Genomic DNA, 22,095 nt, shown 5'->3' with positions numbered 1-22,095 from the left:
GACACGCTTGAAATTTAAAGATGCCCAAGTTTTATCTTGGCATTCACCTAAATTTCTCATGATGCACCACTTCTGAAAATTGAATTTTTAATGCAGAATATCATTAAAGTTGGTGCAAACAAACATGCAGCCAGTGTGACTTAATCCATACCAAAATGAACTGACTGATATTTCTCTTCAGTGGTCGGTGAACTATCCTGTCATAAGGACACTGCTGTGTAAATGCAATGAATGAGACATTGTTAAAACACATTCAAGATGGGCTTCATCTACATATAGTCATGTATACTGATGGCACTTGTCAACAGATCTAAAGAAGCAAGCAATCTCCATTTAACAGTATCAATTATACGTCTGATATTATCTACCTTATGTTATTTGTGGTTTTTAAACTAGTACTTGTGTTTATAAAGCACCTCTGAGCTCTGACACATAACTTTAATTGTACTAGTATATTATTTTCATTTTCTCTGTAATTAAGCTCTGATATTATAATACAACAAAAGTCTCTCAAAGGGGCTGAAGATCTACTGTTCAAAGAGAAATTCGAAGACTTCAGGATAAGGCCATTTATTCTCTCGTCATTATTGCTTGAGCTTTGATACCATATCCAATATTCTTCAGCAATAACAAAAATTTCTAATTGGCTGCTGTGGTAGCCATACCTGATGAAAGATCGTTCCTTTAAGACCAACCAAACTTCATCAGAAGTCTCCTGGTTAAAACCCCATGACGACATGACCATCAACTGAGGAGTGGAAATGACAAGATTTCAAGATGGCCATCATGCCAGCCGTATTTGATATAAGACTGGTACCATTTTAATTTAGGATCTATGTTGATGTTGTAGGGTTTAATGCCAGTTTTCAGCACATGATAGGCTATACATGGCGACCAGTATTAATGGTGGAGGAAGAACCCATGAAAACCCCAGAAAGAACCACTGACCCACGAGAATCTATTAGCAAGCTTTCTCACATACCCACATTGGCCGAATCCGAGACTCGAACTCACGCAGACAGTGGTGAGCAATTAGGATCAAACAGACATCATAAGCAATCTTTTGACGAAAACCTCATATCAATATGGCCATCAATTTAGTATAAGTAGCAATAACAAGATTTTCACAATGGCAAACATAGTAGCCACAAGCATTATTTTTAATTCAGAACGAGCTCAACACCATAGAAAATCTTCTGGCAAAATCCTCTGTTTTAGAGAAATTTTCCATTTATTAGGTGTAGCAATAACAAGATTTTCAAAAGGGCTGCCATAGTGGCCAAACTGGATATTTAGATCACTAGAAGTCTTTTGGTGAAAACTCAACATCAATATGAATTTCCATCTAGGAGGAGTGATAACTGCTGTGGTCATACTGGAAACCACATCAATACCATTTTCATTTAGGATCAACAAAACTCCATGAGATGTTTTCCAAAGAAAACCCCATTTCAATGTGACACAAGAGTAAGATTAGCAATGATACAATTTTAAAATGACTGCCTTATGTCAAACTGTCACCATCTTCATTCTGAAAATCTTGTTATCGCATCTCCTGAACATAAAATCACACTGACATGGGGTTTCAATGCAAGACTTCTAGTAACATCACATATTCATTCCATTTAGACAATGGTCATAAAGGAACAGTGCACCACTTGGACGTCCAAGGCAACACTTTCAGTTGCATAGGAGTAGTAGAGATAAAAAAAAAACTTGTGCTAACAAAGACAGAACAGGCCATCCCATAAGCTCTTCTGGTCTATGATCAACAGAGGAAAAAAGTCTATCAGAGCTGTAAATAAGAATTTAGTAAATAGCGCATCTGACTAACAGTTGGAACAAAACTGCATTTATAACCTATTTGTTCCAATATTTGGTAAACAATGTTGAAAAAAACTCCATGATACAGGACCATGTCGGAAAGTGTAAAGTCAATGCCTTTTAGAAAGCATTCAATGGCTTAGTGATCAGTGTCTTTTCATAATACGACTGTATATAAGTAAGCATTCTAAAACGATCAAGTACTATTATTTCACATGTTAACGTGAATTTAATCTATTTAGCCTGCAAGTTTATACTGACTCAAGGTGCCAACATAAAAAAATACTTACATAGAACAAAAGCATCTTGCTTGTAATTTTGAATTTACTGCTTTAAATTAAATTGTTTCTGCATAGTTTTAACACAGTAATTACCTTTTTTATACAACTCAGGTCAATTTGTTTGCATAAAATGTGTAAATATATGGTTTATCTATAACAGTGAACTGTAGTTAACCTTGAATTTTAGCATTATTTATATATCAACAATTGTTTTTAAGGAAATGCAAAATTATGTCCAGATAATTTTCTATGCATTATTGATCGACAAATCCTGCTGAGATCACACTTACAGCAGTGTACCATATATCTGTCTTAGTGAGAATACTGATTGAAGTGTTTGTCGTTAGAGCTCTTAAAATATCAAAAGTGTGTGCATATACTTGTGTGCAACTGACCTCTCAAGAATTCCTCTACATAATTATTTATCCATCTATTTTCCTAAATTAGGAATAAGGAAATACAAAAATAATCTTTTGCAAAAGTTTACAAAAAAGCATTGACAAATTGAAAACTGTAGTCTGGGATGGTCTAAAAAAAAATAATAGGGACTCTCAAGTTCTGTGATCTAAGAGTCCACTATTCCTTATCTAGAAATTCTGTTCAGACATGATAAAAAAATTCTGGTCATCCCTTTGGTATTATAATATCTCTAGTTGACTGTATACATATGCCTTCAAATGTAATGTGTGTAAATGCAGTTTCACAAACATGAAGACTGAAAGGCTTAAACTGAGAGAGACCTTAACAAAACAATACAATGAAGACATATCCAGTTGAATATTTTGCATAATGCATGTTGGTCTTGGAAATCTTGCTCTCCATCAGGCAGGTGCAACTGATAGCCAAAAGGCCACACCCAATTTTAAGTCTATTACATTTATATCATACAGGCATATTTAATAATCGTTTTCCAGCCCCGGAGGACGTTGCACTTGTATGCACTTTAGATCGTATTCCAAACAAAAAGAAAAATCCTGGCCTCGTGATCTAAATCACACGCTGTAAATGAAACCATGACCTTTATGTACTAAAGCCAACCAGTCAATAAAAGATTATGCACATCCACTAGCAAAAACGGGATTACCGAGGATGTTTTGCATCAATTTTAAGGCACGGAGAGAAAAATCACACAATTACATAGCTCTTTATCCGTAATCATCCATGAACTAAAAGTCACAGACATAAGAAAGTTACATAAAAGAAAATAGCCCTGAAAAATGTCAGAACTTTCTACTCTGCCTGAATTAACAATTTCATTACATTGATCAAAGTTATAATCAGCACTAATCCAGTTAAAAAAAGGCACTTTTAATGTGGAATATCATAACTGTTTAAATTTTCTTATGAACTTTGTGAGTCACCAGAGTAAATAGTGCCTTTCCTGGGTACTATGGACTTGTTAGTATCTTGCTTCATGATCGTAAGTTAATTTCTGGCAAGTACTACCCATACAAATTTTAAACTCACTGCAGGCTATTAGACCAAGAATTTTATCACCACCATTTTGGTTTGATCTGGCACTGACAGTGACTTATGATTACAGATGGCAGACTAATGTTCCATAGGAAAGTTGATGATACCTTGTACATGTTGACTTGTTCCTCCAAACTTTTCTTCTCACCCTCCAAATCATCCTTGTCTGCTTGAAGTTTCTTCAAACTGGATGTCAAAGCCATTAGTTCTCCATTTACATTTCCAATTTTTTCCTCAAGAAACTTTTTCTCCTGCAAACAGGTATGTCAGATTAATAAAGGGATGTAACTCTTACAACATAAAGTATTATCAATGGCATGATAATATATCAAAGACTGTTCATTACATATCAATAAAATGAACCAATTCCGACTTTCAAATATGTTTGACCTAAATTATAACTTACGAGTCATCTGAAAGAATCATAAATAAATGCAACAAAATTGTACAAAAACTTTTCACATGGATAACAAAAAACTATAAATATATTAGAGATCAATATGATGTCAGGACAGCTTAATTTTTCAACCAACAAATGTGGAAGATGGGCATTCAAAGGGCCATAAATCAAAAGATGCTGATGAATGCAAAGATATTAGGACAGGCTTTAAGGGACATAATTTCAGATGATGATTTGCTTACAACTCCTGTAACTGATGTTATGGAATGCTCAAAAATCAATTTAATTCCGTATCTGATCAATATGAAGTCATATGCCATATTTGGCTGTCATGCATGGCTGTATGTATTAAAGTCAAGATTTTTTTTTTTGGCCGACTGCACTTTCAACACATTACTGGCCATTTTCATGCTGAGGACAAGGGAGCTAAGTGCCTTCACAAGGATACACAGCTACCGAGGCTTGTGAGTCCAATATTCTACCAACTGCGCTATCATGATATCCTCAAAAATTAGAAGGACAGGCAATCTGGGACCATGATATTTGTATATGATGCTGTGGAATGCTGGAAATCAAATTAGTTCATGGTCCTGTCAATATAAAATTACATGCCAATTTGGTTGAAACAATAAAGCTTAGTAAAGTTATCCTGAGAAGTCTAAAGAACTGGCAATTAGAGGTCATAATTCCGACAAATTACATTATGGAATACTGGAAATTAAACTTACTCAATATTTCATCAATATGAAACTACATGCCAAAGCTATTTGAAATGGAAAATGTTTTTTGATGAAGTCAATTACAGAAAGCAAAGTTAGGACATGGAGCAATGGGAATTGGTGGGGTGGGGAGCATAATTCTTCTAAACAACAAACAATCCATAAGTGGCACATAAAATCTATGAGTCAATGTCAGATATGCTTACCCTAACAAGACATCATGTCAGTAAGGTGTAATAAACCTAAAAGGACATCTTTAAAAGGAACATGCACTTCACTTACCAAATGACATCCAAATATGTGCAATGGTTTCAGACCTACACTGGTTACAGGAAGTGTGAACAGATGGACTGAAAAGGTGTTGACAATATAGCTCCCAAATCTCGACAGTGGACCCAAATCAAAAACACTTGGAAATTATCAGTTAACTTTTTTCCTTACCTCAATCAGATTTTCTATCTTGACTCTCTGTTCCTCCTGTATCAGGTTCATGTCGCTAGCTTCTTTGTTCAGTGTCGCAATATGAGCCTGCTCCTGCTTCAACTTGCTTTTCAGATCAGCATTCTGAGATTGGAGAGCACTAAGCTTCTCTTGGGTCTCTTTCAGCTGATTTGCCAGATGACCATGTTCTTTTAACAACTTCTCCTGCTCCTGAAATGAGGATTTTCAATTCAGCAAAAATCTAAATTTATGGCCTAGTGAGAGGAACTGCATTTCTGGATCAAAAGGTTGCAGGTTCTTGCAAGGGTCAGCTATGTCTTCTTCTCAAATAAAAAACTCGATAATCTCAATGGTTCTAAAGAACTCGATAATCTCATTGGTTCTACTTGATCATAGTGAAGTCATGATTACAGTGCTCTCAACAGCAATTCAGGATGGGGGTGAAGAGACCCAAAGGTCTATATATGAAGAGTCATCAAACTTTAAATTTTGGGAGTTGAAACATGAAAATAGGTATATAGTGCCAAGAAAGTTTAAGTATCCCAGAAAATGATTCCAACACAATGATAAATTGTTGTTGTAGGGTTTAACGCCATTTTTCAGCACATGATAGGCTATTCATGGCGGCCAGTATTAATGGTGGAGGAAGAACCCGGGAAAACCCCCCAGAAAGAACCACCGACCCATGAAAAGCTACTGGCAAGCTTACTCACATACCCACATTGGCTGAATCGGAGACTCGAACCCACGCAGTTAGAGGTAAGATGGCAATGATCCGTAACGGAGAGCGCTTTAGACCACTTGGCCACTCGGGGCCCCAACAACACAACACAATGATAAAGCAAAATGGGGTAAAATCCTTAAAACACAATATTCTCTATATAAACCACACACTATAGAAAAAGCTGAAGATCTCAGATGGAACATCATCACAGAACACATCCCTGGGCAAATAGTTTGCAACCATTATTCACCTCTTATGACAAGCAGGAAGGCAAATCAAGCCTATTCTACATACCCAAGACCACAGTGGCTTAAGTTAAATAGCATGCCCGATACCAAAGAGTGGATGAAGCTAAATAAAATAACATGCCTGATACCAAAGAGTGGATGAAGCTAAATAAAATAACATGCTTGATACCAAAGAGTGGATGAAGCTAAATAAAATAACATGCCTGATACCAAAGAGTGGATGAAGCTAAATAAAATAACATGCTTGATACCAAAGAGTGGATGAAGCTAAATAAAATAACATGCCTGATACCAAAGAGTGGATGAAGCTAAATAAAATAACATGCTTGATACCAAAGAGTGGATGAAGCTAAATAAAATAACATGCCTGATACCAAAGAGTGGATGAAGCTAAATAAAATAACACGCCTGATACCAAAGAGTGGATGAAGCTAAATAAAATAACATGCCTGATTCCAGAATGGATGAAGCTGAATAACATGCCAGATACCACAGAGTGGTTGAAGCTAAATAAAAATGCATTATTGTATTTTATTCTTAAAACATAAAACACCTAATTTCCACAAAATATTATCTACTGATTACTCTTTATGTATGCAGTATGTATATGTTTGTATGTCATGCATGTGACTAAGTATTTTTCAACACATACAGTACTACCTCATTATAACACACAATGCTAGATAATTAGTCACTGAATCAGCACTCAAGCTGATACAAAGACATGTAACTATTAACTAGTGTAAGATTTCTACCAAATAGAATGGGCAGGGGTTAGAAAAGATTTAAGGCAGGAGTAAACGTTGAATTCTCATTATATCATAGAAAAAAGACAAAACCAAGGGTGACAATTCAACCTGAATTGCTCCACAGCATTAAGTCTGAAATTTAACAAATTGATTAAAGTTGCAGATTCATACAGAGTGGTTAATACTCCACTGAAGTTTTATTGGGTTTGCCCATTAAGATAGAGTGACGTTTACTTTGACTTTTCAGTCAGTGCACACAGCAGTTAATTAGCTGACAATGTAGAATTTACAACATACAGGGTCAAATTTTAAGGCATGTCACAGGGGTCACAAACTCAAAAAAAACTGGTATATCAACTGGAAACAACATGCATCAAACTGAAATTGTGTCGACAAGCCGAGTTACAGCAATACTGAGAGCACAATGAGTTTTGGCAGAGTCTATAATGTAGTGGCATACAATCTTGAATTAGTGATACACTTTCTGTCAATGTATATAATGGAAATATTATAAGCTCTCACTTCATGAACCACTAGTATGCTTACATTTAATTTTACTTTAAATTAATAATTTTTCGGTAACTTTCCTTGCAAACCCTACAATTACATCCAGTTACAAGGCCAGAATATTAAAAACAGAAGGCTAGAGCTGTAGGTAAGATAGGTAAATTATACATAAATTAATAGCTTTCTGAGGGTCATGAAAAACAGAAGACTGATACATGTACCTCATGTTCTGTCCTGTATAGAATTAAGCCAGCACAATATCAATATGTACAATGCACTCCATTTATGATAAGCTAGTCACCTAATAGATTGACTGTGACATGCTATCACTGATCAAGGAAATTTACTGTTAAGGAAGTTATAGACTGGTCTTTACTGAAGCCAATTTGGATACAACTGGTGAATCCATGATGAATCATCTTCATTAGGGTGAGAATTACTCAAGTCATTTAGAGATGACATATCACTCACAATTTCGGATTTCCTGCTGATTCCTACTGAAAGTAACTCATGATCACGAATTCTTATATTTTTTTAATACTACTTTTACATGTGCTCACCTATGGTGATGATGGCCTCAAAATTGGTATACCACTTCTGTTACACTTTATTTCCATGGTAACAAAAAAGTAATTACTAAGTGCAGAAAATTTGAGATATCAAAAGACACCTAAACAGAACTTGCCTTTACAATGGTTTTAAAGTTATGCTTTGGAATTAAAATGTGTATGAACAGACAGACAGATGGTCATAACAACTGCTACACATCCCAACTGTAATATATACCAGGGGAGGGGAGGAGTTAGATAAACAAAAGTCCTATGAAGAGACCGGTACTTCGCTGCCCGTAAAGAATTTCCAGTAATTCAAAATAAAACCATTTCTTTAACTGCTGAATTTTGAATCAATTCTGATATTCTTCAGTGACAAAGATTTTCAAATCAGCTGCTGTGGTGGACTTACTGGCTTTCAAATTGACACCATAATCTTTTATAGCCAGGAAAACATCATAAGAAGTCTTCTGGTGAAAACTGCATATCAGCATGGCCATCCATTCAGAAGCAGTGACAAGATTTTAAAGAAAGACGTCTTGGCAGCCATAATGGATAAAACACTGGCAACCATTTCATGAACGTAAGGATTAAGTTTTTTGACAATCCTCCATGTACTCTGCGGGGAGTAACAATCACAAACTTATGCTAACAGACAGACAAACAGCAACAAACAACGTACAACATGGCATCCCATAAACACTCCTTCCGTTGTGTGTACCAAATTTCAAAGTGATATCTCAAATGGTTTTTGGGGTTTGCCCTGGAATTGTAAGTGTGGATAATGGATGAATTGTTGTTGTTGGGTTTAACACCATTCTTCAGTACACAATAGGCTATACATGGCAGCCAGTATTAATGGAGGAGGAAGAACCCAGGAAAATACTGGAAAGAACCACCGACCCATGAGAAGCTCCTGGCAAGCTTTCTCACATACCCACATTAGCTGAATTTGAGACTCAAACCGACACAGACAGAGGTGAGATGGCAGTGATCTGTAATGGATAGCGCTTTAGACCACTCGGGGCCCCTGGACAAAAACAATCATAATCAAACAAAGAACAATAAATACTAAAAAGCTCATATGGATCACTAGTCCAACATGTGTGCCAAGTTTCATGGAGATATCATGGAGAACTGTCTGAGAGTTATGACCAGAACAAAATTTTTACATATGATACAAAACAAAAGTGTAAACAATGGATGGATGTAACATGTACTACAAATGGCACAAAATATGGCTGTCTTATGACTTTTCCCCACATATAATGAACTTTATCTCAGAACTATGGGCTTGACTAATGTTTGCTAAAATGTGGAACTGATTAAATTGCATTTTAAAAAAATATGAGATTAAAAGGTGACATACTGGCTTACATTATTCTTTATTGTGACTTAATTACCTGGGTTATAACTTTGAATACACAAGAATCTGTCAAGTCAAGTTATATTACAGATCAATGCTTTACTAAAGCACATTTGTTGGTTCCAAAGTTCCACCCTGTACATGGAATAAAAGTGATTAATATTCTCACTTGATGTGACCTTGCCCTTGAGGGAGATTGTGGCTATTGGTTGATCACACCATGTTTACACATAATAAATAACTAATGTTTTCATGAGACAAGAATACAAATCAAAGAATTCCATATTTCCTTTGTCATGACCATGACCTTGTGGAAGGGTCTGCAATACACCCTGTTTTTAAATGCTATACATTACGTGGCTAAAGATTCATCAAAATATCTTCAATGATGAAAACCTATACTCCAGACAATGAGACAAGTCACAGAATTACATTTTTCAATGCTATGACCTTGACACCGAAGAAAAGAAAATGGCTATGGTACGAAACACACCATGTATGCAACACATACTGTATATAACTGACTTTAGTTTCATTAAATTACCTTCATTTGTTTCCAAATTATACTACAGACAATGATTTAAATCATAGACTTACATTTTTTCCTTGACATGACCCTGACCTCAAATTTTCAGCTGACCAGTACTTTTTCTGTTTGAAACAGGAAACTGCAACTTGCACTACATTCTCTCTCTCTCAAAAATATAAATAAACACACAATTAAGAAACAAATGCATTGTTCATTCAAAGAGTGATTTTATTACTTCATTTTCCTTTTAGTTCATAGTCATACTTTTAAGTCTCCTTCATTTTGTTGTAGCAATATTATAAACCAATACATTACATAAAACATAAGCCAATACAGAAACCCAAATGGCAATTAATTTACTACCTGTCATAAAATGTGAACTTTCATCCATTTTATTGCACTTCATCTTCTTTTAAGCAAGTCGCACTTAAACATTTAAATCTTTCATTTATTGCAGCAAAGTTACAACCCAACATAGCCTACAATGACCCCCACACTTTACAACCCAAATAATTCACCTGTCTATGCAAGCTTACTGACTTCTATGTTGTGAAAGAATGCCTTGGGTGATAATGTGCTCTCCGGATATCTTGTCATAAACAAGAGCAGATTTTTGAAAATTCTTAAATCCTGTCATGAAAGAATTGTTTATTATTACCGTCTTAGCAATACAAGATCAGGAGTCATACTGGTAATCCCAACAGATGTGCCATAATCCAGTCAAGGGATTATTTTTCTCCATTTTTCATTAAAGTTAGATCCACAGTTACAGTTGACTTTTGCTTCTTTCTTTTTCATGGCTACTGATTCTAAGTGCATGTCGTTTTCATCTGGAGATCATTTTCAAGTCCGACAAGCATTGAGGTTAGTTTGTCTGGATGATATGTTGCTGAGCTAGATGGAAATCACATAGGAGCTCATGAGATTAGGGGAAGCTATCCGTCATAACAATGCCCATGCTCAAGGTATATATGATGCCATTCCTCATTCTATGCATTGGGGAAAAAGTGACAAAATAATATTCAAACCAAAGCATGGTGAATATCAACAGGCACTTACAGACCACTAGACCAATATGTTTACCAAGTTTCAAACAGAAATTTTTAAACAGTAAAATTTATAATCTGGAAAAGAAAATGTGGATCATGGATGGACTGAAACGGACAAAAAATACTTATACTACGGAATTATGAATAGTGAAAGGCACATCTAGATGGCTAGTCCAATGTCAGACCCGCCAACCCTGACAGGTCTATCCCAGTAAGGCAGTTAATTTTTTTTGTGTAAGATTGACCAGTTTTCAGCAAGGTGTAACAAAATATCAATAAATGCTACTGTAAAGCTGGAAAATCTAATTAAAAGTTTGACGCTGTTGCTATCTCTCAACTTGACACAATTCTTGGAAATTCTTTTCCATTTCACATGATGACGGCAATCATATCTCCCACGCAAGTCATACTCAAACAGGCATGTGACGTCCAATAAACATAATTGTGTCCTTTCCTGCTTTCATTCACAAAAATCTGAATACTCCTTTTTATTCTTGTGTGTTGATCATTGACACTTTTCTAGAAGCTTATTTTCCCTCTCGTCTTAAACATGCATCACTTTCTGGATGCCATTTTTAAAAATTCTATAATCAACAGTTTAATCACGCAGATGCTTCGCATGAACAAATAGGAGCAGTTTAAAGCATCTGTGGTGCCACTGTAAAGTTAGTCTGGCTAATTTCACTAATTCTAAGATGAAACCTAGATCCAAATAAAACATGAATGAACCAATTATCTGCATTTTTTGGCAATTATCATTTTCCTGTAATTTTTGTTAGTATGCCATAAGTTCATATTTTAAGGGTAACTTTTGTAAGACTTACAGCAAAATCGTAAGAGTTGACAGGTCTGCAATGTGTAGCAAGGAATACCCTGTGTCACAGGAATACCTTGACCAGTTTATGAATTATATTCCAGAAATGAAAATGTTTATGGAAAGAAAGAGACAGACAGACAAATGGCCTTGGCAATAGCTGCAGTGTTCATCCTCCAATATTACATACTATGGGAACAAACCAAAGGAATCATACATATTACCCAATACCATCAAATACAAGACTGTTATCTTCCAATTCCCTCATTAATATATTGTGTGGCTACATTTATTTCAGCAGCATAAAAAGATTTATGATGCTCTTCTCTTCATTACATATTCACAAAGTATGATCGTATTACAAAAAAGACAAGTTTAGCTGTCTCTGGAATTCATGAATATTGTTTCCATATTTTCTGTTATTTTTCCTACCTGTAATAACATGTTCTTCTGGCTCTCTGCAGCCTGTAGATTTTCCTGAAGGTACACCGAGCGTGACTGGATAACCAGCATATTTGTATCAGGGTCATCTACCTCAACATAATCAGCTGCACTAGGTTTTCGGAACTGGAATGGAGTGCTTGCTCCACGAATCTGCCCTGTGCTTGACACATAACAAAACTGGTAAAATTCTCCATCATCACCAGGCAACCTGTGAGCTGCAATCAAAATAATATGGCAGTTTATTAAGATATAATACAGAAAAAAATGCTTTTCTGGCAGATATCCATAACTGGCTTTTGGATGATAAATGTTTTGCTTTAGAATATTATTTATTAGTATTGAATATACTCTCATTCATGTAACTTAAAATGACAAATTCCTTGAAATACAGTCAACAACATGTTGAGGTTTATGTGAGAGAAAGAAAACTACTGTTGTCACAGAAATTAAGGCTGATTGAAAATGATATTCACTTCCTACATCTGTCAATAATGACCAATTCCCAACAAATGGATTTGCTGGGATTATCCCACATCTGAATAGATGCTTTAGGATTGCCAAACTCAAAATATGAATCTAAATAAATTGGGTACCCTACTCACTAGTTTGAAATTAATTATATTTTTAAAAAATTCCATTGGATATTTTGTGAACACCACACAACACAAACTTGTGATATCAGGTTCAGTCTTAATCATCAAATTGCTCATCATAAAGTTTGTGAATGCATCAAGTGGCTTAATAACCAAGACTAATTCAGAGAACATCTGATTGTATGGTTCTATTCAAGTACTATCAATTTAACATGCATGGAAAACCAAGAGCATGAATGCAAAACAATGTTTATATATACTCATCAAACACACCCTCATAAACATGATTTGAGCTTATGGTTGGATCAATACACCGATATCCCTGGACTAAACGCTTTTAAAAAAATTCTCATTAATTTTCATTATTCAAATGCATTAGCAATTTTTTTAATACATTTTTTAAGTCCAATATTCTGTTTTTAAGTCTGCTGCACATATAGAAGCCTGGTCCAATTTAAAACATACAACTGAAAGATACATTAAGCAAGCACATTCCATTACATATCTACTCACCTGGAAATAATATGCTAGCTTCACTTTCTTTCCCAATCTCGTAACCTTTCGGCATTGGTGCCCATTCGTAGTAGACATAGTCCTTGGTTGGGTTCATCCATCCAACTTTGTAGAGAGCAACCCAGTCCCTGCTGGTTGGCACAATGTCGGCTGTGATTGTGTACTTGCACTCTATGTGGGCTTCTATTGGGTATACCTCAGAAATGTTTTGGAACACAACTGCAGCGAACTCAGCTCGATCATACCTGGCCTCTAACTCCATGGGATTGAAGGTGACAATCTCCTCAACAATTGGATCTGGTTCAAGAGATTTTGTTTGGTTTTTGCTGTCAGTCATGATTACTTCGCCGGCTTCAGATACACTGGAAAAAAAGAAGCATCAAAGTATGAATGAGGAACTTTGCAAAATTACAACAATGTCAGTCAATGAGACAACAATAAAAAATCAGTATTGTAACTGAATATACTACATTCTCCAGTACTGGAACACCAAATTTGTATTAAAATCAATGTAACCAATATTGTCAACACCCAGTTTGTGTTGTTGATGTAGGGTTTAACACCATTTTCCAACACAAGATAGGCTATACATGGCAGCTGGTATCAGTGGTGGAGGAAGAACTCAGGAAAACCCTGGAAAGAACCACTGACCCATGAGAAGCTACTAGCAAGCTTTCTCACATACCCACACTGGCCGAACCCAAGACTCGAACCCACGCAGACAAAGGTGAGATGGCAGTGATCCCTAATGGTAAGCACTTTAGACCACTCGGCCACTCAGGGCCCCTACCTGGTTTGTGTTAAAATCATATTAGCCAATGCTGCACGAGTATTTCTGCAAACTACTATAGCTCAATCAGTATTGTAACTTCAACAATACCAGATATTAAAGAATCGTAATTTCTGAAATGATAAGTACTACAACTTCATTAGTTTGATTCCTTCAATAACTCAGCTTGCTATGATGTTAAGGACATCTTATGTAAAATTAGGTCTCTCACTGCATTTTTTATATTTCTGCTGAACAGAAAACTGACAATGGTTCTGTTGTTGTTGTTTTGTTATAGGGTTTAAGACCATTTTTCAGCACATGATAGACTATACATGGTGGCCAGTATAAATGGTGGAGGAAGAACCCGGGAAAATCCTAGGAAGAACCACCGACCCACAATAGCTACTGGCAAGCGTTCTCATGTACCCACAATGGAGGAGCCAGAGACTCGAACCCACGCAGACAGAGGTGAGATGGCAGTGATCCATAACGGTGAGCGCTTTAGTCTAGACCATACGGCCACTCAGGGCACCTGCCGATCGTTCTATTGCTTTAATAAATTTTCAAAATTAAGTGCACATATCTGCAATATCTTTTCCAAGCTACTTGTTTTTCTTGATAATAATTTCATTTAAAAGGGATATTATCGGCTATCAGATTGCTTTCTTTTGTAGTGGTACTCCAATGCTATCAATTGCTATTGCTTATTTATATTAATTTTCAACATTCTGTACTGCAACAGTCCAAAGTTTTATCATTCTTTAGTTACTAATAAAGGTCTGTTGTGTTTTGTGTGTTTTGATTTTTAATGTAGCTTTAACAACTCCTCATCATATTGCTATGACGTCTGCAGTGTGACAATTTAGTGATGTCTAGCACTGGGCTATTATGCCTAAGACATGTAGCATGATGTTCCATCCAGTCACATTATCCTGACACCAGGCCGACCAGTCCTAACGCTAACCTCTTAATGCTGAGCACTTCGCAAGGCAGCTGTTAGAACCATTTTTATAAGTCTTTGGTATGACTCATCCAGGGATACGAACCCACCACCTCCCGCACCCAAGGCGGATGCTCTAACCATTTCAGCGGTGCATGCAGGTCTAGAATTTAAGGTAAATTTCTGTGGCCACAAGTACTAGTAGACTGAGAAATTTACTAATCCTGTTGCATCTTTACTTGACCCTCTTACAAACAATGATGGTGACAACTGAAACTTCAAGTTGGAATTATGAAAAATACTAGTCTAATAGGAAACTAATTAACTTGGACTAACGGACCAGTGCTAACTGCGAGTCCAGAAATAAATTCAGTGGAAATTGGATACTAATGGATAGTACTAACAATACTGTCATTTTCTGTTTGAATTTACAAATTGATTAAAGCCATCTAGTCTCATTAACAGCACTAATACATTCCGTATCACAGACCCATTCCGCAGCTGATCCAAATGTTCCTTAAAAAAACCCAGTTCCCTATCAATGAGGCCCTGTTCAATTAAATGTGTTTCATTTGTGGCCACGCCCACCCCCCAATTACAAATACAGTGAAACCCCATCACAACATAACTCATTATAGCACAAATTTAGATAGTATCAAACTTTGCAATAATATTACCTATTTCTTGAAGTATTACAAAGCCTTTGTGCCACTTCAGTAGATGTCTTGTATTACTGAAGGAAAAAATATCTTCTGGCTTATTTTTTAAAAAAGGTTAGCTCCTTAACAAGCTAATAATTGTTAATCTAATTACTGTTGAACCATCAACAATAAAGCCATTAAGTCTTCTTTGTGTTTGTCTTCAAGGCATCTTCTATACATTTTAGCAAAGTCCAACGTAAACAGTAGCCAATACATGTTTGCTTAGTGATCTAGAAAACTCAGCCAAGCACAAAACAATGCAGAGGTCTTAAAAGTTCTTACCCAAGTTTACCCAAATATTTAAAAGAAACAACAGGCCACCAATGCCTCTTAAATCAACCATCTTACACACCTGTTAAAATAAATTTGTTGCCTGAATTGTCAGGAACAGTTTTTGTCAGTCCCCACCCATCTCATTCCTTTTTATTTTAGAATCAGAAATGTAAACACCCAAATCACTCATTAAAACAACCTACTCTAAAGGCAGAGTTACATACATATAGCTTGTACTGTTTTGGACCAATGAATGGAACAAACTATTTAAGTTGCAGGGGTGGTGGGATTTACTACTATAATCACACACTCCATTTTTTAAATGCAGTAGTGCAGCATTTATTTTAAATTCCTAATTTGGTGCTTAGAACTACATTTAAATTTCAGTTTTTAGCAGCTATTTTTTTTAAAAATTATCCTAAATTGTGATTTTAATTTATCCAGTTACTAAATTCACTTGTAACAACTACCTTTTAAAAATGCTTTGCTTGCTGAAGTTTTAAGTTATGTGCTATGTTTTGTCCAATTATATCCGTAATATGCAGTTTGTATGTCTTGCAAAATCATGATTCTTTTAATGACTTGTTTCATTTAACGCCAGTAAAAAGCTCATTAAAGTGTATGTTGAATTGTTGTTTTAAATCATGCCAACATTAAATAATGAGTTCTGATCTTTTAAAGTTGATGTTACAAACATAATTTTAAAGTATTATTGCATTAATTTTATTCATTTCTTCCACTGTCTTTTCAGAGATCACTCTTTAGCCATGTAAATGAATGGTTTACTCTGGTACTAGGTCCAGGCAATTATAAACAACTGTTTATGTATTATTCTAAAGTACATTACAAGGTCAATTCCTTTGACCTCATGTATGAATTTTCAGTTAAAGAATTTTACAAGCCTAAAATATGTTTCTTTTTATTAACTACCATGTCTGATTTATGCATTTACCAGGCCATTTGGACATTTCCAGCAATATGAGTGTTTTGGAAATACAATTTAGCGTGAGCGTACTAGCAAGAAATGAAGCAGTTGCATTCAAATTGATCTAGCTGATAATCTGTACAAATAATGCTTCTTTGTGTATATTTTTGATGGAATTACTATTATGGATACAAGATTGGCTTCTCACTACTGAGCACACATACTCTATTTGCACTCAAGTTGCCATCTTTTATTTATCAATTAATATTACCATACCCAAAAACAGTTTCTCTGCCCACCCCAACAAAATTTAATATTAAATATGCAATAACTGTTTTAAGTAATTTTTGTTTAAAATGCTACCAAACATCACAACATAAATGAAGTCATCGCTTTGCACACAGACAAACACACACACGCATACACAGAGACAGACATTCTGCATAGCTAAAAGGATACACATGCAATATTTTCTTCAGTTTCTTTGCCTATGGCAAAATATGGTGTATTACATGATGGCAGTCTGTGCACTACAGTCATAATGTTATAGTAGCAAGGCTTTCCTTATCAGCCTATCATGCACTGAAAAATGGTGTTAAAAACCACAAAAACAAACGAGCAATAAATTAAACTAAGCCACCGACATGTATAACCACTGCAGCATTAACAGCAGCAAGTTAATCACTTTCACATAATATAACCATATAAAGAAGTCAATGTGGGTGTGTGAGAAAGCCTGCCAGTAGCTTCTCATGGATAGGTGGTTCTTTGCAAGTTCTTCCTCCACCATTGATACTAGCCGCCAAGTATAGCCCACCTTGTGCTGAATAAAAATGTTAAACCCTACTACAACAACAACACTTCCAACTGGTTCTATTCAAACTGTGTCACAAGAGTGTAAAGACCTGTACTGACTTCTGTTTGTGCCAATATGGTGCTGAAATATTTTTTTACACACACATCACATAAATTTCGTTAAATTTATACAAAGCATTATTATGGGACTTCCAGGTTTTAGGTATTATAGTACATCTCCATCCATGGATGTCCTGTACTACAACAGCTGAAATACTCATGGAACCCCTTACATTAGATTACAGTCTATAAGCTAGAGTGCAACAATTAAGATAACAGTTATACTCAGATAATAAAATGTACCCTTTGTATGTTCACATATGACATGAGATTAAAAGGAAATGAAGGAAAGTATGATGATGACTAACGGAACAAGCAAAAATTTTGTCTCTTCTCCAAATTCCATTGTCATGGGAAAGTGGAAGAGACAAAATTTTGAACATTCCAATTAAAAAAACCTTTTCATGATATAAATTTCCTCTATTATATTACGGAGTAAGAGTCTTGTCATATCTGGGGAAAACAATATCTATAATGATAATACCCAAATGTGATACTTTTCTGATAATAATTCATATCACATGGCATTTTGTTCACTGGGATACTTTTGTTTTCTGGGTAACATACAGAGTCAATCTTCTGTACATTTTGCCTTGCTGGTGCCAACTCTCACTCCCTTTACTAGTACTACAATGTATATTTTTGTTCGGGGGGATGGGGATGGGTCTTACGGCCTAACTGATGGTGCTGTGTAGTGTGTTTTGTTGTCGACTAACAGTGTAATGAAAGTCAAATTTTCAGAATATCACACACAACTGGCAACCAACAACAACACTTTTCTACAAAGTAAAGTTATAACGTTTTTGTCCGACAATATTTACCCAATCTTTTCTCTAATAAATTCAAATTCTCACAAAAGAAATGGACCTATTTTCAAGTTTTGTTGGCCTACATTTCAACTGGCTGGAAAGTGATGAAAACAGAAGGTTAAATATTATTCTTCAACGAAACGAATAAAAATATATTATACCTATTGGAACTGTAAGCAATGTTTTGTTTCGTTCAAGAATTATATCCCACATGAACCAACTTAAACATACTTTGGCATACCTAGACTAACATCGCAACAAGTTCAAATGTATGTCAACGGAACATGAAAATGTGTCCATTTGCTTGTGTCATATTTTCATTCCGCCAGGATAAAGACAGTACAGTAAGTATATTAATTACACATAAATTAGTGGAAGAGTGTTGATATAGGCTCCCAAGTGTGAGATATTCCTGAAACTTTGACTACTTATTCTGATGTCAACCGACATCAGAACACGCTATACAAGGCCGTTATTTGGATAGTAAGACATAGCACTAAAACAAAAACAACATGTGTCTTACACTGTAGGACTACCCCTTTACAAAAACCATTACAAATGGAGATATCAATATCGCTAAATTTACCATGATTTGTCCTATTCCTCACTATGGCCTCCAAATGATACTAATATGAAAAAAATAATCCTGCTTTTAACTTCTAATATCCTCGGAATCTATCTAAGAACGTTAATATAATATAAAGTGTTACCTCACTTTCATTACGGAGATTCCAAATATTACTATGACATCAGTCCCAATGGTCCTATCACGTGGGACACGCAAGCAAATCAATAAACAGCTGTGCAAAAATGTAAACAAAGCAAAACTGAGTGATCTTTTCACACTGTAAATCTCAATTAGCAATCCTTCTAGGTCCAAATAGTGATGACTAACAAGTCAAGTTATGGCAATTTTATCATATGTATGCGATCCCTATTCTTGTATCTGACGCAAAAGGATTTTCTTGACAAAATATGGGCTTCGTAAGATATTGCGACGACAATCGTGAACTTCCTGTTTTATTATTATTACCCATGACGTATCTGGAGGATGTCGTGTGTGTAATCCCAAGCTAAAAACCGAACCCGAACCTGGCTTAATATACCGGAAGAAAGAAAATAAATAAATAAATAAATAAATAAATAATAAGAGAAAGGTTTCTAAAGTTTTACATCCGCACATTGAATAAATTATTCTTTATCCTCTTCCCAACTGTTTTAGAGAAATCCAACTTTAATCAGTGCAAATGGATCTAAAAATCTACAACAACTGTTACTGGATCCTACCCCCCCCCCCAGCAGTAAATATTGCAATTTAAATCGTTTGATGTATTCATAATTTAAACTGAAGCATCTTCTATCTTTGTGCAACATCTGCTTAACGTTTATGAAAGTACGTGCCACACATCCAATACAAATATACGAATATACAGGAATACCAACTCTTGTAGTCTGACCCACGTGGCACTGAGGCATCATGCCGCAAGCATGTAGCATGATGTCCCAACCAGTAACATTATCCTGACACCATGAAGACCAATCCTAACATTAGCCTCTTAATGCTGATCGCCAAGCGAGACAGCTGCTAGTACCGTTTTTATGAGTCTTTGTGATGGCTCGGCCGGGGTTCGAACACGCGACCTCCCGCATCCGAGACGGACGCTCTAACCACTTAGGCGGTGATTTTGTTGAAGGTAATCTTGTTGTTATGTATATTTACTTCATACTGTTTGTTAGCTATTTTTCCATTATTAAAAGTTATGTTTTCCTGTATTTTGGACTTTACCTTGTCCAAAATCAAGTTCGTGTTGTTTCTCACTAGAGATACTGATACTGTTTTTATTTTGCAAACAAATACATGATTAACATTTCATAAGGAGTGTGGGTCAAATATTAGAATCATTATCTTTGTCTGAGTCACGGATATTATGCTTACCATGTTCTTTATTTACTTTTAGTAACATATTTTATCCTGTTGACCACTTAGAATTTTCTAGAAATGAATTTTTTACCCTCATCATAGTTCCAATTATGTGTCTTATTATTTTTGTTTAATGTTGTTTATTTGAGAAATTACTAATTCTTGATGTAAGATCTTGATGCATAATTGTATTGCTGTGTTCAGTTTTGATTTGGATTTATTTATTTATCAAAATTATTATTCACTGAAAATGCAAAGAGATCTTCAGCAATATTCTTGGACAGAGACTATAACTTGAAATTATAGTTAATTAAAACAAGGACATCTTGGATTATATTAATGCGATTCATCAAAAGACTGTTAGAGCATTATTACACTTCAGGCCACTGGTACATTAGTACAGTCAAGACTACATGCACATTAACACCTTCAGCGTTGGATCTAATTTCGAACACCACTACAACATAATTAGAACTTTATTCGTTGGGATTGGTGATATAACCTTTTTTATGTTTGTTGAATATGTGTGATTTAGCTCGTAATACCGTATGTCCTTTTTAAATTTTCACTTTGTATTCAAAATAAATAAAGTATCTGTTGGATTTTACAAAACTCGTTGGTTTTCACTCTTTTCTTTTAATTAGTTTAAGACCATAGAGTCGTAGTAATTGTAAGGGGGCTAAAATCTATAATAAGACGCGTAAGCTCTTCTTACCTTTGGCGCATTGAGTATCGACGTTGATTGATTGGTTTTTGAAAGCACTGTCAGCACTTTAGTTTGCTCTTTAGCCGAGGAAATGGGCCATCGTAGACTCGTGCTGGCCCGTGCAGGTGTTGAAAAGGCGACCATTACTAGTTGCCGGATCAGCTCTACCAACGGATTACGAGACACCGGTTCAGCTCCACCAGCTGGACTACCGCGGTTCCGCGAAGCCTTGATGATCGATATTTTTAAACAGGTTGGAGCAAAAAATATTTAGCGTTTGTCATAAAATTTTGCTAAATACTCGACTCTTTCTACATATTGTGAGGTGCAATGATAAGTAACATTCATACACTAACAGCAAGGGAAGTTACTCATAAAAGCATAACCACCACACTAATATATTGAGCTCTTCATTACCATTATTTATGTTGTACTTCAAAATGTCGCCTTTTTTGTTGTTGTGCCTCACACTCTATGTCCGAATGCCACAGAACACTTTGCTCTGTCTGTGCAGTTCAATGTTTTAACTCACTAGATTTTAGAGCAGGTTAACCTGTTTCGGTATATTCATTTATTAAACATTGTTCGAGATCATAGTGCTTTTCAATTTACAGGTGTGTCATAAATCTTCTCTATATCTTCACACGGGATGACGATATATACAGCTTAGATTTACAAATAGACCATACTACGTCTCGTATCCCCTACACAAAATGTTAATACACAAAATTTAAATTTGCGAGGAGGCCATGAATCATTTCGTATCCCTGATACGATGAGGTGATAAGCCGAGTTTAAATTTACAAGTGGGCTTGAACAAGCATAGCACCAGATACAACACTTTGATTTGCTTTTGACAGGGCTTGAATTCTAAATTATCAATTGAAAATATTATATTTTTTACCAAC

General features: G+C 35.5%; 1 protein-coding gene across 6 annotated transcripts in view; it reads right to left on the bottom strand.

The window, feature by feature from the left end:
* Positions 1–19,590, bottom strand: part of LOC149792370 (uncharacterized) — a 53,652-nt gene extending 34,062 nt beyond the window's left edge. For 4 of the 6 annotated variants that reach the window (XM_089970939.1, XM_089970940.1, XM_089970943.1 and 1 more), the window contains exons 1-5: positions 19,271–19,590; positions 13,226–13,587; positions 12,108–12,334; positions 5,139–5,348; positions 3,686–3,829 (exon numbers count right to left, since the gene is read on the bottom strand). In XM_089970939.1, coding sequence (XP_089827065.1) covers positions 3,686–3,829; positions 5,139–5,348; positions 12,108–12,334; positions 13,226–13,587; positions 19,271–19,281 — 954 coding nt within the window. In that variant the 5' untranslated portion in view covers positions 19,282–19,590. Of the gene's footprint in view, positions 1–3,685; positions 3,830–5,138; positions 5,349–12,107; positions 12,335–13,225; positions 13,588–19,146 lie in introns of all 6 variants that reach the window. The other 2 variants (XM_089970942.1, XM_089970941.1) reach the window with 2 other exon arrangements.
* Positions 19,591–22,095: the final 2,505 nt, after the last annotated feature.

This window comes from Sinohyriopsis cumingii, chromosome 9 (genome assembly GCF_028554795.1).
Source record: "Sinohyriopsis cumingii isolate HCF-2022 chromosome 9, ASM2855479v2, whole genome shotgun sequence".
Classification (NCBI taxonomy): Eukaryota; Metazoa; Mollusca; class Bivalvia; order Unionida; family Unionidae; genus Sinohyriopsis; species Sinohyriopsis cumingii.
Note: the sequence above shows the minus strand (reverse complement) of the source record. Positions and strands in the feature narration are given on the sequence as shown.